The following is a 17793-nucleotide window of genomic DNA, read 5'->3' on the forward strand; positions in this document are numbered from 1 at the left end:
AATGAAGCCTTATATAATGGAATCACCATTGCCTCTCTTGTTGACATTCTTCTCACTATCAGTACTACACTGTATTGTCTTCCCTATGAATCTCTTAACCACTGTTAACAGAGCCGGCGCTAGGATCTTTGCGCCCGCATGCAATGTCTATCTAAGCTCCCCTGTAATGATCTGGGCATGTGTGGTTCTTTTACGATAATAAAAATGTAAATTACTTGAAAGTTGTACTTACATTTCTCCAATCGTTAAACCTTCTACAAGACTACTTGATTCGGTAGGGGTGAAGGGTTTGCAACAAAAGCAAAAAACAGAATTTAAAGTTTCGGAATAAATAGGCCATGTTCTTGGCACGAGCTCCCCGTTTTCCATTTTTCTATTATAATACGTGTCACCAAATTTATGACCATATGTATCTCTGGGATATATTATATTTTTCTTTTGAACAGGTCCCATTTCAATTAAAACAACTCGTAATTTTTCATCAATATTTCCCCATTCACCTGGATCTTCTAAATTTACAGAGACTAACAAGGTGTTAGTTTCGTGGTCAACTACAACTAAATCTTTTCTTAACTGTTTTTCACTTAAATCATGCATCTTGTTCAATAGTTGCAACAGTACTTTCATGAAAACTGGATTTCATGATACATCAGAAATCAGAGTTTTCAACTCTGATTTCTGATGTATCGAGTTGGTTACAATCTGCATCAGAATATTTTAATATTTTAACAAATTTATTAAGAGCTCCAGTTTGTTTCTTAACATCTGCTTCTTTTGCAGCATGATGCTTATGATTTTGTGCACCGGATAACTTTTTTTTAAATTTTTGATTCCATTTCTATTTTATACCCACAAGAAATTATTACACAACACGACACAGAGACGAAATAATAGTCCGCACTGCGCTACTGTCAGTAGCCTACTGAGATACGTACCATATGACTGGTTAACTAGCAACAAATGTTTTGTACGAAAATTCGTTTCTGCACATAAAAACCATTCACCATTTCACTTTAGATAGACTGCAGTAGGCAAGCATTTAGCCTGCTCTCGCTGCAAAATTGTAAACAGCCGGCTGATCAAAGAGGCGGCAATATACAATTTTTTTAAATTTTTATTCGGTGTATCCGGCCTTATTTATTTTAATATTGATCATTCTAAGAATTTTTTGTTTTAATGATAAAAATTTTGTTTCTTAAAAATGAACTTATGAACGGTGCCCCGGCGGCAGCGCCCCCTTCGTAGTGGCGCCTGCATGCCCGCTTCCACCGGCCCTGACTGTCACCCTAGATCTCATAGGGTGATAAAGGTAAAATAAATTAAAGATGCCAAAAAATTATATTCTTGGTTTAATCTTTTATCCAAGTGTAATCAAACAAAGTTTGCACGTGAAGTAACTTCACAACTGGGCAACTCGTATATACAGGCTAATGAATTCACATCACCTGCCTTAATATCCCATAATGCAAAACACATATCCTTACAGACATGTATAATACTGTGCATTATGGGAAGATTCATTACCCAGACCAGTTTCACTATATACGTGAAGTCTCCAAAAACTCAGGTGATTCCCATTCTTTGAGGCCATCTCATCAACACAATCCTGCTTATTCTCTCTGCTATAGTGCACTTGTCACTTCATTCTGGCCATCCCTATTTCCCTGATCTTGACTCTGATTTTCATTTATATTCTTATGATTCCCACCATTTTGCACTGCATTACTTTGCTCTGCTATAATCACTTTCTCTCCTTTGTATCCATCCTCTTTTTATCCTTTCTCAACCTCTCTCTGACTCGTAGTGGTACTAATTTTGTATAGACTCTGTGCATTCTTATTAAACAACAATCGCTCCAAATGACCAATACCAAACCCATTCAAATTCATTCCATTAGCTTTGAACCATTCTAACCTCCCAGCTAGAATGGTTCAAAGCTGAGTTCGAATTCATTCCATACATTCACAAATTGAACACTCTCCGCCTGATACAATTCAGCCATTTTGTCATTCAGTATCGCTGCTCTCCTTCTCATATCTAGGCAACAAACTAACTGCTTTCCCAGTGACACTATTATTCTTCAATTCCTGCAACAACTTCTTCAAATTCCTTTCCACATTCTTTGTCCCACTACTCAAGTCGTTTGTGCCCACCACTAATTCTGATGCTGTTTCTTCCTTCTATGCAAAGCATCTGATATTCGTTTTATTATACCACCTGTAAAACATGTCTTTTGCACTTTATCTTTTACCACACCTTTAATGATTGAGTTACCATATAAAGTAACCCTATCATCCTTAGATATTTGCTGCTTCTTATTATCTTCCTTGTCATTTACACCAATTATACTCTTCTTTAATTTTCAATTTTCTCCTTCATTGACTCTTTATTTTCATTAACTCTTGCCTAAGCTCCTCCATGTCACTTCTATTATTACTGTCACAAGCACTCCCATCCATTTCCTGATTATTCCCAGTAATTCCATTCTCATTTATGAAACATCCTAGCCTTTAATTGCATTTCTCACATACTATAATACATTCCTTTTTATCATTCCACCTAACACTCCATAAATCTTTAAAATTTCTGGATGCATACATGAAACAATTGTCACATCTTGTCCACTGTGAAAAGTCCAGGGAAAAACTTGATCTCCAAGTTCAGACATTCTGTGTTGCTGCAGTATGTTTCTTTGCTGCGGCCATTTTTGTAGCATTAACGAGCACTTCCACATTAATCAAGATAAAAACCAAAGCGAACACTTTCAGAACCACAGTAAAATTATTATATCCAGTCTGGCTATCACGCAAAAGCGCTATTATACAAATCTACAGAATATAATTTAAGAAAAAAAAAAACACTTTTTTGTAACACTGTTCAAATACACTGCTACTTCTGTTGCAACACTGGTGTGAAAAGATGTCTCTTTTCACACATAATTATGGCTAAAAAGATTATTTCTCTATAAAATTTTGTAATGATTCTTATTCCTTTGTATAAGGCTTTCATTAGGCCACACATGGACTATTGTGCCCAGATTTAGTCACCTGGTTTTCAGAAGGATGAAGAGATATTGGAAAGGGTCCAAAGGCGACTGACTAAGGTGGTTTCTGACCTTTGGAATGTCGAGTATGAGGAAAGATTGAGAAGATGTAATTTGCAGAGTCTGGTGGACAGGAGGAAGAGGGGAGTATGATAGAGACCTACAAGTTGGTAAGAGGTTGTTATAGAATCAATGCTGGAGAAGTTCTACAGAAAATAGTGGGAGATCAGGGGAGAACCAGAAGTCATCCCTGGAAACTGTATAAAGAGGGTGTGAGTAGGGGAGTGAGGGACAGTTTTTTTTCATGCAGAGTTGTGAATGATTGGAATGCCTTGCCTAAGAGTGTGGTGTCTGCAAGGAGTTTGAATGCATTCAAGGCATGGTATGATGAGCTGTGTGTGTGATAAAAGGACCTCCCAGATGAGTCTTTGACTCCATGAGGTCTTGGGGTAATAATAATACTAATAATAATGCCTATAATAAACAAACTTGCAGTTTACCTTGTAGCTGCAAGTTGGTTTAATCTGCAAGTACTATAGGCAGACTGGAAAATTAGCCAACATCTGCTTTTAAGAATATAAAAGACATCTGTAATCATGAATATGGACAGTCAGGTTTAGTGATCCAAATGGAAAACAATTACTATGTTTCATCACAGCAAGTTCAAATGTGAGAGGCTTTTTCTAGAATGTGCAGCATCCTAAAAAACCAATCCAATTTAAATAAGTATGTATGTGTTAAACTTCCTCACTTTACTTTTCGTTTGCCTGTGTGTTTGTTACAATGTATATCATGCCCTTGATTATGTGTCTCTGTGACAGAGATAAAATATGGATGTATCTGTGGTTTAATTTATTTCTGTGCTGTTTTCATTCCAATAAATTGTTGTTGTTATTATTCTGGACCTCCATGGAATAATATGACTCCATGGAGGTCTAACATGAACTCCAACCAGCAGTGCATATTAAATCAGTGACCCACACATATGTGAATAACAAGAAAAATCTAGTTTTATCCCTGCTGATGATTATTGTAAGATCACCATGAATTATAGACAAAAGTCTGTTAACTTCATTTACTGTTTTTGATAACATATGAATGTGTGAGCAGCAGATTTTTTTTTTAATCATTAAATTGGTTTTAAAGATTCGTCATCCAAACATTTATTGACTACTTAATGGGAAAAAATACATTTAATAAATACAGTCAACTCTTACTATAGCAAACTGGAATAGTGTGTTATAGTCATTTTCCTCAAGATTAGTATTATATGCAGATCTGGTTTCATAACACTTTATATCCAGTCTGGGAATATTTATTTAAATAAAACACCTACATGTTTCTTTTTTTTTTTTTTTTCTGATAGTTATATCAGTCAGTTGTAGATATTTTTACATTTATGCTTTCTAACAACCCTAAATTTTTCGGGAAGAAAATCTCTGTGATGTTAAGAATACTTTTGTAAATTTATCTAAACAAAACACCAACATGTTTCACTGCCTCCTTCATCCTGATAATGCTGTCAATAATTTTTTTTTTAAGGCAGTAAAACATATAAGTGTTTTGATTGATACGTTTACAAAAGTATTCTCAGCATTACAGAGATTTTCTTTCTTACAAATTACTTCAAGGTACGTAGTAGAGTTAATTATTATTATATATTTTATTACAAAATATGCTTTAAGTCATAAATGCAATAACCAATCTTTATGTTGATATTCTTAGAGCTGCCCCTTTTTTGGAGATATCAGAGACCTGTTGGTTGATATGATTGATCTTTCCATCTTCAAAAATCTACGTTATACATTGTTTTGTGTCTCCAACTTCTTGCTTTATGCATGTGTGGATGTTCCTTATGTCTATATTCCAGATAATGCTTTCAACCATGGGGTGGATCTGGAGAGTGCCTCATTTCTCATTTCAGTTCTTGGAGTTTTAAATACTTGTGGAGTTGTAAGTATTTGATTTTGGTAACTGAAATTACTCTTTTGAGTTCTGTCAGTTGCTTCTTATTATTAATTTTAAACTGAAATATCAGTAGTATAACTGTATTGTGTAAGACAAAAAAAAAGCTTAGTAAATAAGAATAAATATTTGAAAGCCTCAAGTTTTGAGACTTTTAGTAAATTAAAACATTTCATATACACTATATCATCAGTTGAAACAGTCTACCTAGGACATACTACAAAATTTCAGAGTCAAGAAAATCTTATTCACTTCCTAACGAGGCTCTAAAAGCATACGAAGTTTGTGGAACACAGTGGGAGAGGTGAGTAATCAGCCACACAGAAACTAAGGCTAGGTAATATCCTCATCTTCTGAAAAATGAATGCAGAATAAAATCTGAATTTCTGCATTCATCCATTCACTTTCCTTCCCTTCTTTTAACATTTTCTGATACTGAGGATCAAATAGATATAATTTTTTTGTTTATTATCATTTAATGTAATATAAAATCTTCATGGAGTCAACAGACTCATCATAGAGCATATGCATTCATATTGAAACTTTAACTCATTTACACTCCTAGCATTCATAACACATTTTGGCAATGCATTCTACTCATGTGAAGATATCAGTCTCCATGTAAAAATTCTAGTCCTCTTTTTCTCTCCTATTCACCACATCTTTTATCAGTTAGCAATCATTTAATGAAAACAACCCAACAGCATTTTTATATATTTTATCATTATGCCATCATCAAATTCCAGATATGTACCCTCAAGGAGTGTACAGCAGTGTTTCTCAAACTTCAGATATCTGCTTACCCCTTCTTAAATTTTCCTTATTACCAAGTATCCCCTTATCAAATAATAAATAAATAAAGTATATTTCTTTGTAAATGTCTATTTTATTTTAATTTATATGTTCATGTAAACAAAAAATATGATTTATTTTTAATAGAACCAAATTTGGAATAGGTTCCTCTTCATTCCCTGTTCATGAAAATCCACATTTCAAGTAATTCATATCATACTTACGAAGATTTTTCATTGTCTTCCTAGTTGGTTCTCTAGAGATGTCAGACAACACACCCTTATCAATTTCATTTGGTCCAGATGCAATATCAATGTTTTCTTGTTGCTTACAGCTACTTGTATTTGCTATATTGCTCTCTTTCGTGGATTTTATAAATCCAATCTTTACAAAATGATCCATACTTAAGAATTTGAAAGCTAAAAAAATTACCTTATTTATCGAATATAACTCACACTTTTTTCTCAAAATTAAAACTAAAAAATCGTGGTGCGAAATATATGTGGGGATTTTCAAAAACTAAAGTTTTCAGAAAAAAAATGCAAATGGTGTGACATACCAAGAAACTCCTACTCGCTATCACTACTTTAGGCATCGAGAATAGTTTCCTTGTGTGCATCATCAAAGTCATCTACCCAAATAGCTTCATCTTCTTTCCCATTATTTCAAGCAAAAATTACCAGTAATTTACAAGACTTGAGATATGTAGAGCAGTTATGAAGAGATGCATATGATTGGTGCGGTATTAACAAAAGATCGCGAACCAAAGACAAATTAGCATTTCAACAGTTGAGTTGAAATGCTAATTCTCTTCAGCCGAATTCCATAATATCTGAAACATATTCATTCACTATATATTTCTTCGTTTTAACACGTTCACAACAGGGTGGTGTCAAGCAAAACCATATGTTGCAGCAGCAACATATGGTTTGGCTTGAGTCTATACAGTAGTTTCTGTTGGAAGGAAGATGTGATTCATTAGTTAGTGCCATTTTTATCCCAGTTGTCTCTAATTGCACTATTTGTTAAGAAATATAATGATTCCATGCATTAATGATGCACAGCCGAAAATTGCCACATACCCCCTGAAGACCTTTCGCGTACCACACTTTGAGAAACACTGGTGTGCAGGATACTATGATTAGTACTACATGAAGAGTCTACATTATTGATATTTTCCTATCAATATTTTTCCTCTAAATTATTCTGTTATCTGTCAGAACTCCAATATTGTCAAATCTTAAATTTCAGTCACAGTGGAGACAGCATGTACCATTGTCTCACACCAAGATTTTTTGATTTTACATCAACTATCTTCCTGTACTTCTTCAGTTCTAACTACTGACTTACAACTCAAATATAGAGTATATATTGCTTGATATAGTGTCCTGTTGACATCATATAATTGACACCTTATATGCTTTTTTTCCCAGATATTATGGAATTCGGTTGAAGAGATGAATGCATGCTCCTCTTGGAGCATGTGAATGCATGTGTATACAAAAAATGGAAGGGGATGACTTAGAATCAAGGAAAAACAGTTGGATTTGAAGAAAAGTTCTGAAATGAATAAGGAGAAAAAGAAATGGCTCAAGTTAAGTATGGAGAAGTCACATCTAATAAGTGGTATCAGTGAAATTTGCTATAGATCTAGGAATGAGCTGTTATGTTTGTATATGAATGCTAAAAGTAACAGAAACAAGGAAAATGAAATGGTTGCATTAACTGAATTTATTCACCCAAAAATTGTTGGAATAAGTGAGAAATGTTTGGATGAGGATGACATCCTGACAGGAATAGAGATGGAATGGTATGATGTGTTTCATGAAGATAGAAAGAATAAAAAGGGAGGGAGAGTACTACTGATATTAGAGAAAGGGTTATGTCCATACAAGAACATAGAGATCATCCTTGAAAGCCATATATGAGCAGGGTGTGAACAAGGGAGCGAGAAGCAGATTTTTTGCATACAGAGTTGCAAATGATTGGAATGCCTTGCCCGAGAGTGGCGTCTGCAGAGAATTTGAATATGTTTAAGGCACGGTATGATGAGTTGTGTGTATGACAGAGGGACCTCCTAGATGAGTCTTTGACTCCATGGGGTGTTAGGGTAATAATAATAATAACACTCCCTGCATTAACAACATATTCCAGTAATGCATTCTATTTACTGACAATTCTCCATGTAAAATATTTACTCCTCACACAACTTCCAGGGATGGCTCCTGGTTCTTCCCCTCTCACCCTCTACTCTTTTTATAATCCTCTCTGGATTAATCCGATAAGATCCCCTCACTAACTTAAATGTGTCTATCATATCACCTCTTTTCCTCCTATCCACAAACTCTGCAATCCACATTTCTTCAACCTCTCTCCATAGCTAGCATTCTAGCGTCCTGATATTATCTTAGTTACTTGTCTCTGGACCACTTAGAGTACTTCTTATCATAACAGCACTATGGTGTCCAATCTTTGCAACATACCCTCTAAACTTCAGTCTATTGTCAATCATCAGTCCCAAATCTCGAATCTCATCTGCTTCCTGCAGTACGGCACCATGAGTGTAGTACACAGCCTTATATTTCTGCACTGAAAAATGCAACATCTTGCATTTATTAATATTAAAACTACAACCCCATTCCATTATTCAAACCTATATTTGAATATCTTCCTGAAGGGAATTATCATCAGCAGTGCTACTTATAATTCTTCCCAACTTTGCATCATCAGCAAACAACTAAAGATCCCCAGTCAGTCCATATGATATATATCATTTACAAACAAGTTAAACTGCAGGGGCCCAAAGAACAGAACTGGGGCGTGCCACTGGTTACCCTTCTTTTTTGAGACAATGCTCCATCATACACAATTATTATATACCATATGTTTCTTATTACAGATAATTTATACCAGAAAATATATACATAACATATAAATTATCATTTATATGTTTTATTAATCTACAAGTTTAGATTCCTAAACTTGGATATCTGAAATCAGTAGTATAAATGCAAATTAAATATTAATAAATTGCTTTCTGCACTGATTATAAACTCTGGTGCTGTTTTGAATAATTTTCTTTGAATGTAAATATTGAAGAAATAAATAAACAAATGTTCGAGTGGTTAGCGTATCCTCTCTCCAGCCAAAAGGCTGCGGGTTCAAATCCCGCCGTGGGCATGGATGTTTGTGATTGTCTGTGAAAATGCTGGTGGGCAGCAGATGCCATTAGAGTAGATGATGTGGTTGGTGGATTGAGTGGCAAAGATGTAGGGTTGTAGAGTAGGTGGCTTCCCTCGATGAGCCTTTGGACTCCCTGGAGGTATTACATAATAATAATAATTAATATAACTAACAATAATTGAATCTATTCAGTGAAATTTACATATGTATTTTGATTTTATTTTAGACTTTTCTTTCATGTGTATCATTTCAATTGCCATGAAAGTTATGTCACTGTTTACATTTAGATTATGCATTATAGAAAACTTTTATTTGTTGTGTGTTATTATTTGTTTTAACTGTTACTAAAAATGTTATTTCATTATATTTAATTCCCTTTTCTTTACAGATTATAGTTGGCTATGTTGGAGACAAGACTTGGATTGATTCATCACTTCTGTATAGTTGTTTTATTGCTGTTAGTGGCTTAGTAATGGGAATTGTCCCATGGATTACTGATTATTATGGACAAGCTACAGTAGTAGCTATTTATGGATTTACAATCAGTGCAAACTATACACTTGTTTCTGTGATTATTGTAGATCTTATCTCCTTAGATAGTTTTACTGGCGCATATGGTCTTCTTTTATTGGTACAGGGAATAGCAAATTTGATTGGACCTCCATTGGCAGGTAGGTTAGATATAGTGCTGTGCAGAATAATTTATTGTCTATAAAATGTTAATATAGCACAATATAAATTTAAAATTTTAATGAATTTAAATATGAATATGAATTTAAATTAGCACCTCTATAAAACAATTCAAAGAATGATGGTACATTGTGCCCTTTGATAGGAAAAGGCCCAAGTTCAATTCTAGTAATGATGACAGGAATCTATATATAGGTTTTTTTTCAATTGAAGGAGTGAGTTAGCCAATCTCATATGCATGTAGCAGGGTTTTTTTCTCCCAGAAACTCGAGTTTTTCATCAGAGTAAAGTCCAGAAGAAGGCCTGTGACCAGTTGCATTCTATAGGGCTCTGTTCTTGGGCTGCTACTATTTAATTTGTACATTAGTGATATAGAAAGGATCAAAGAGAAACTGCACTGTTGTTGTTGTTTGCTGATGATGCAAAATTAGGTCTCTCTTGGTATAGATGAGTTAAAATTTTGTAGGATGATATGGATCATCTGAGCAAAGGAGAATAGATGTTGGTTTAATGTGATAAAGTGTAAGGTTATCATGGAACTGTACTGCAGGAAATTAATGAAGACAGAGATTTAGGAGCATCAGTGTATAGGGAGTTAATGTTTAGAGGGCACATAGCAAAAAGTGGTTAAAGCAACTCATCATATTACTTGGTTACTGAAGAATACTTTGAGAAGCAGAGACAAGCAGATTATTATTCCTCTTTATCAAGCCTTGATAAAATCTTGATTATTGTATGCAGATCTGGTCACCTGGGTTTCTTGGCAATGAGAAAGAGGTGGAGAGGATCCAGAGATGAGTGACTAAGATGGTAGCAAGTCTCTGGAATAATCCTTACGAGAACAAGTTGAAGATTTGTGGATTACGGAAATCAGTTGACAGGTGAAATGATATGGTTGAGACATACAAATCACTGAAGGATTTTTACAAGATTAATACAGAGGAAATGGAAATTTTTCAGAACAGGTTGGCAGTGGGAGAGCTAGGGACCATCCTTGGAAACTGAACAAGAGTATAGTTAGCAAGGGTGTCAGAACTAGATTTTTTGCTTGGAGAGTGGTGAATGAGTGGAATAAGTTACCAGAGTCTGTTGTGGGCACCATGACTGTGAATGTGTTCAAAGCAAAGTATGATAGATACTGTGCAACTGTGATAGTGCCTAGCATGATGTGTGGGGCCCACCCCTCGATGCGTTGAAGGACTCCATGAAGTAGCCCACAATAATAATACCTAAACATTAATTCACATTGCATCCTACACAAAAATATTCTTTTTTTCTTATCTCTTCTGTTCTAGGAGAAACTAAGCTTATTGTGTATGGTGATTCAATTGATGTGCTTTTACATTCTGGTAAAGTAGGCTTTATTCTTAAAAGGATAATGAAGGATGAATGATAAGAAGTGAATGAAGATGATGCATTCCAAATACTGAGCAAATTAGATGGGAATTTTCCATGAGTTTTAAGGGAATATGCTAAGGAACTGACCATGCAATTAATTAGCTTTTTAATAAAAGTCTGCAGTTGAGCAAGTACCTGAGGAGTAGAAGAGTAGCAATATAGTGATACTGCATTAAGATGGTGATAGAATGGAGGTATCATACTTTACCAGAATGTAAAAGCAAATCAAATGAATCAGCATATACAATAAGCTTAGCTTCTCCGAGGACAGAAGAGATAAGAAAAAAAAAGAATATTTCTGTGTGGATGCAGTATGAATTAACGTTTAGGTATTATTATTATTATTATTGCAGGTTACTTCATAGAGTCCTTCGACTCATCGAGGGAGGCCCCACACATCATGCTAAGCACTATCACAGTTGTTTTGTTGAGTTTTAAGGGAATATGCTAAGGAACTGACCATGCAATTAATTTAGCTTTTTAATTAAAGTCTGTTGAGCAAGTACCTGAGGAGGATGGTGATAGAATGGAGGTATCACACTATAAACTAGTGTGTGTGTGTGTGTGTGTGTGTGTGTGTGTGTGTGTGTGTGTGTGTGTGTGTGTGTGTGTGTATTTCTTCTGTAGTGATTAAGATTTTTGAAAAATTGGTAAGAACTCATATACAGAATTGGGTAAATGAAGGCAATATTATTTTATGCAGGCCAGCATGGATTTTTTTAAAGAGTACTGAATGAAAGTAAGGCATAGCTTGTCTTTTTTTTCTTCATTTTTTTTGTGAAAAGGTATTGAGTAGGACCACATAGCAAGTTGGTATTTAAGTTACAGCATATGGATTTTTGTATCTGATTAGTGAATTAGATTGGTAACTGGCTTTCTGATAGATATCAGACAGTTGTATATGCAAAAGCAGTATCACAGTGTAGTTCGGGGGGGGGGGGGGGGGGAGTTTACAAGTAGAATTTCACAAGGTTCAGTAGTCATTACCATTCATTCTTTGTCAGATATTGTCACTGGACTACGGGAAGATATTCAATTGTTTGCAGATGATGTGATAGGAGGGTTATTAGTAATAGTAATTGTGTTGATTCGAATAAGCTGGAAAGTGGCCAATGAATGGGGATGGACGTTTATTACAGCTTAGAAATTTGGGATCAATAAATTGGATGCTCATACTCACTTGGTAGTTATATTGAAGGAAGTGGAAGAAGCAAGACATCTTGTAGTGATTATGGATAGAAATTTTAAGTTCAGAGGACATATCGCAAAGAATGCAAAGACAACCCAGAGAATTGCTGCGCTGTTTGAGGATGACCAGCAGAGATAAAAGGATGATGACTCCATTGTAAAAGGCTCTGATCAGATTACTTCTAGATTACTGTGCTCAGATCTGGTCACAGTGATTTGAAGGAGGATGAAATAACCTTGGAGATGATGCAGAGGCAGATAATGAAAATGATATCATGAGGCATCATGAAGGCATGCAAGCTACAGAGTTTGGCGGATGATAGACAAAGGGGGATATGACTGAGACATTTAAGCTGTTGAAAGGAATTTAAGGGATTGACAGTGGGGAGATTTTTCACATGGTATAAAGAGAAAGCAAGAAGAAAAGACCACTTAAGTTTTTTTTTTTTTTTGCTGGACATAGGAGCATATAATGCCCGAGTACGTGCAAACAGTGGATGAGTTTAGGAATGGCATAATAGACTTTAGTTGTATAAGGTGTACATCTTGAACCTTATGACTGCATAGATGTTGGGAAAAATAATAAAACTATTTACTTTTGATTGTTTAAATTATTGTTACTTCTTCTGTCTCTTCCTGTCAGGCAGGTTTTTGTTCTTTTGATAATGATATCTTGTATATTTTTACAGGTTTCTTGTAATTTTGCTATCTGATACTGCAGATTAGGTTCAGTATCTGCAAATTTTATATGAGATATCCCTGCTCCTTATCATTATTCCTGTCCTCTACTGCATCTTTAATAATACCTTTAAAGAAGTTAAAAAGTAGGAGTAATAATGGGTAGCTTTGCATCATATCTCTCTTCACAATAAATAATTGTGTTGTCTTGATATTACTGTGCTGCACCATTGCTTGGCTGTTCTGATAATAATAATAATAATATACCGTTAGTTTTTTTAAGTATTTCATAATCTGTATCCCATAATAACCCACCAATAGGCAAGACCTAGAATACAGTCCAGAGTAACTTAAGGACAGAATAATTACTGGAGACTGAGCTGGTGGATGAAGGGCAATCTGCTTATTTCCCTTAAAAGGAGGGTGCAAGATTCCATTATGCTCTCCACACTGACAATGCCAAAACATAGTCCTTTACAAAAAAGAGCAGAAACTCAGAATGTGTTAACTAGCAATGGAGAGAAGTATTTTGGAAAGTAAAAAAATAAAAATAAAAAACACAGAAGATAAGGAAATCAGACAGACAGGTCACAAAAATTATTGATATTATTCAACAATTTTTGTGATGAAAGGCCAGGATGAAAGATGATTGGACAGTCCTTACTATAGTTTGGATTCTGAGAAATTAGAGAATCAGAGATCCAAAATAAGCCAGAGGATAAGTAGAGAGATGAGATCATAAAATACCAGAAAATAACTGGATGATGATGGCCCATGAAAAAAGGAGAATGAAGCAATTTGGAAAATGCCTTATTTATCAGTGGAATGCAAAAGGTTGATATCATCAGTCTGTATTTCACAGAAATTTAGTTATGTGCCATCCAGTTATTTTCAACTCTTTGTGATCCTGTGAACAAAGGCTCTCCATCCCACTCAGCCTCTTGTCCTTTCTTTCACTATCTGTAAATTCAAGTTGGTAAGTACTTTTATGTTGTCCATCAAACTCTTTTGTGGTCTTCCTCCTCTTCTCATTCCCCTCAATCTTCCCCAACATAACTGCCTCTTCCAATTATTCATCAGCTCACAATAATATGTCCAAAGTACATCAACTTCTGTTTAGTGATCATTGCCTCCTAGGAGCATTCTGTCTTTGGACAGAATGCCCCTAAGAGGCAAATGGACAGTAAAAGAACAGGGATTAAAAGCATACATTAAGAGACAAAAATGCAACTTGCATAAAATATTATGCATAAAATAAAACATAAAATGTCAGATTTCACTCGTTCAGTGATTAATATACTTTAAAGCTCTTTCATTACACTGCATTAAATCTTCTCGGGTACAAATATTATTAATGTCTATTAGTCAGCATTGCAAAAGATGATTCATTGTTTGTGTTTCTCCACATGAGCAGCTGTCATTGTTTGTGTAGCTCCATCTGGCCACATCCTGCTTTGATCTGTCCATTCTAGAATGAAGTCTATTCAATGTCTTCCATCTTTGTCAGTCTAGATGTAAGCTGGAAGGAAGAGATTCGTTTAAGTTCAGAGCCTCTGGAGATTGTTCTTGCCACATTGTTGATCTTGTAGCTTTTATGGAATCACCCATCAGTTCCACTGAGTGAATAAAACTTTTCCTTGATCTTAGTTGTTGTTTCTGCTCATATCTACTCTGTGTAGTCCTGATGTGAGGAGATGCAATACAAGGCAGTGAGTATAGATGGTCAATTTTTGTAGGCTTAAGGCAGCCAGTAATCTGCCAACATCTTTCATTAAGAACCATGGGGAGATGATCTTTCTTAAACAGGGTTAGCATACTCGGTTGTCGAAAAGCAAAGTGCCAGTGCAGAGGTGCACAGTACTTGTGGACTTGCACCCCACTGAGATGATGTTAATCAGCGCAGAATATTACTACGTGTTTGAGTTTTAGCTGCTGTCATCTCTATGTGTCGCTTATAATTTAAGGTCCTATCTAGTGTAACACCTAGGTAAGTTGGATTTGGATAATTGACCAATTTCACACCATTCCATTCTATATTGAGATGGAAAAGACACATTTGAGTTTTACTTGTTTTTAGTTTCAGTCGGTTTTCATTATAGTAAACTGTAAGGGCTTTTAGTTTTTGCATGAAGTGCTTCTCAATATTATCAAAGGACTTTGCTTGACCATTTTACTGGATATGCCATCTGCTCTTTTTTTTTTTTTCCTTGAAAATCAACAAAGAATCTCCTGCTAAACAGCAGTGACCTAAATACCTCCACTCACCGATAGCTGTTTGTCATGTTGTAAATTTTGAGTATAAGATTTAGTATGTCATATCATCATCATCAAATTCCTGACATGTACCCTCAAGGGGTGTACAGGATATGATAGTACTAGATGAAAAATTTACATCATTACTAACTTCCTATCTACAATTTTCCTCCATATCAGTCTATTACTTGTAAAGACTCCAATATTATCAGATCTTATATTTCTATCGTCTAAGGCACATTGTACCGTATCAATCCACCTATATCTTGATCTTCCTCTGGGTCGTTTTCCTGCCAACCTGGCAGTGAACTTGTTTTGCTAATCTTTCCTCACCCATTCTGTTTAAGTGACCATACCACCTGAGATTAGCTCTGCTAACGCATTCCTGGATGCCGACAATATCAAGTTCTTTCCTAATATCCTCGTTTTTAATATAACATTGCCATTGATGCCATCAGTTCACGCCTCTAATCTTTCTCAGGTCTCTCATATCTGCGGTCTCTAGTCTTTGGTCAAGTGTTTTACTTCTGACCCAGCTCTCAGATCCATAAGTTAAAACTGGCTTGAACACTGTCTTGTATACAGCTAATTTAGTGTTCCGACTAATTTCTCTCTTATTCCATATGAATTTATTCAATTGATTTCCCATCTTACCAGCTTTGTTGATTCTGTTGTCTATTTTCATATTTAATTTACCATCTGCACTAAAAATCGTGCCTAAGTAGCTGAAATGTTTTACTTCTTCCACAGGTTCCTCGTTCACAACACAGTTGACATTTTCAACAATTCTACCTATTTTCATTGTCTTTGTCTTTTTAATGCTGACCTTCATACCATATCTATTATGACAGTTATTCAATATAGTCAGGGAATCTTGCAAACTTGTAGCAGATTTATTTTGAAGTATAACATCGTCCACATACAGCAAAGAGCTGACATTAACATCTCCAATTCTGATATCATGTTTAATACTAATTTCCTTCATAATGTGATCCATATAGATAATGAATAACAGAGGGGATAATGTACATCCTTGTCTCACACCAGATTTAACATTAAACCATCTTCCTGTACATCCTTCAATTCTAACTGCCGACTTACAACTCAAATACAGACTAAGTATTGCTTGATATAATGCTCCATTGACACCATATAACTGTAGCATATTGAATAGCTTCCCTCTTGGCACCTTGTCATATGCCTTTTCCAGATCTTTGTTATATTCCCATGCTTTCTCGACTATTTGTCGTAAAGTGAAGATCTGATCCTGACAGCCTCTGTTTGACCTGAATCCAGCTTGTTCTTCACCAAGCTTTTCTTCTACAATTCTTCTCATCCGTTTCTCAAGTATACGTGCATAACTCTTGCCTTGAACACTCAGCAGGGAAATACCATTGTAATTCTCACATTCAGTTTTATTTCCCTTTTTATGTATGGGCACTATTAGAGCTCTACTCCAATCATCAGGAATTCGTCCCTCTGTCCAGGCTTTCTGAACTATGCAGTGCAGCCACTGCACGACTTTTATACCACCATGCTTCAGCATTTCTGGTCGAATATCACCTACTCCTACTGCCTTTCCACATTTCAAGCCTTTGATGGCTTTTTCTACTTCAAGCATGGATATATATATTCCTGACTGTATGCCTGTTGAGTGTTTTTTTACCACTTTTCTATCACTGCTTGTTTCATTTAGCAATTTTTCGAAGTAATTACTCCATACTTCAAGGATATCTTTTTCTCCTGTTTTCATGTCACCTTTATCATCTCTAACTCCTTTCACAGCAAGCACTCTTTCCTCCATTTCTAAGCTTCTTCAACAACCTCCAGAATACCTTACCACCTTCTTGATATTTATTTCTATGTTCTTACCAAAGTCCTCTTATGACTTTTGTTTAGCTAGTTTTACACAGTGTTTCGCTTTCTTACATTTGTCTCTGTATTCTCTAAGAGCAAAAGCTGACTTATTTGCCAGGAACTTTTGATATGATTTCTTCTTTTCCTTCACTGCCTCTTTAACTTCCTGTATGCCACCATGGAGTCCTGATTTTTCTATCCTTGCAGACAACCTCACCACATGCCTCTCTGGCTGAATCAATCAGGGTTTTCTTCAAGGCTTGCCACTGAATCTCCAAGGTTTGGTTCCTGTTTTCAAACTCTTTCATTTTTTCTTCAATAATCTTTGTGTATTTTAGTGTACAGTTCACATCTGAGAGCTGCTCAATTTTTATTCGTTTTAAAACTTTCTTACATGTTATTCTTTTCAATACAAAATTCAATTTTATCCTGCTCAAAACTAAATAGTGATCACTTCCAATTTCAAATCCTCTGTACACTCTGGTGTTCTGCACCAGGGAGAAAACATCACTGTCAACAATAACATAGTCAATGAGATTTTTCTTATTCCTAGCCTCTTCTCTCCATGTGAATTTGTGCACATTTTTATGTTGGAACATGGTGTTAGTAATAACCACTCCATGTCCTGAGCAGAAATCCAACAGGTATTTGCCATTATTATTAGCTTTACTCTTTTCCCCAAATTTTCCCAAAATATTTTTGTATGTCTGACAATCATTTCCTACTCTGCTATTTAGATCCCCAAC

The 17793-nt window shown here is 35.3% G+C and overlaps 2 protein-coding genes across 3 annotated transcripts in view; one reads left to right on the forward strand and one right to left on the reverse strand.

Moving 5' to 3' along the window:
* The window catches only part of LOC150097302 (uncharacterized), a 194773-nt gene that overhangs the window by 42032 nt on the left and 134948 nt on the right, over positions 1–17793 (reverse strand). The window lies entirely within an intron of this gene.
* The window catches only part of LOC150097303 (monocarboxylate transporter 9-like), a 41053-nt gene that overhangs the window by 11727 nt on the left and 11533 nt on the right, over positions 1–17793 (forward strand). Inside the window, exons 2-3 of the mRNA XM_090407021.1 lie at positions 4769–4996; positions 9372–9654. Of these exons, the coding sequence (XP_090263147.1) occupies positions 4769–4996; positions 9372–9654 (511 nt within the window). The remainder of the gene's footprint in view (positions 1–4768; positions 4997–9371; positions 9655–17793) is intronic.

The sequence above is a fragment of the Typopeltis vanoorti genome, chromosome 17, assembly GCF_054136105.1.
Source record: "Typopeltis vanoorti isolate ZY-2024b chromosome 17, IOZ_Tvanoo_1.0, whole genome shotgun sequence".
Classification (NCBI taxonomy): domain Eukaryota; kingdom Metazoa; phylum Arthropoda; class Arachnida; order Uropygi; family Thelyphonidae; genus Typopeltis; species Typopeltis vanoorti.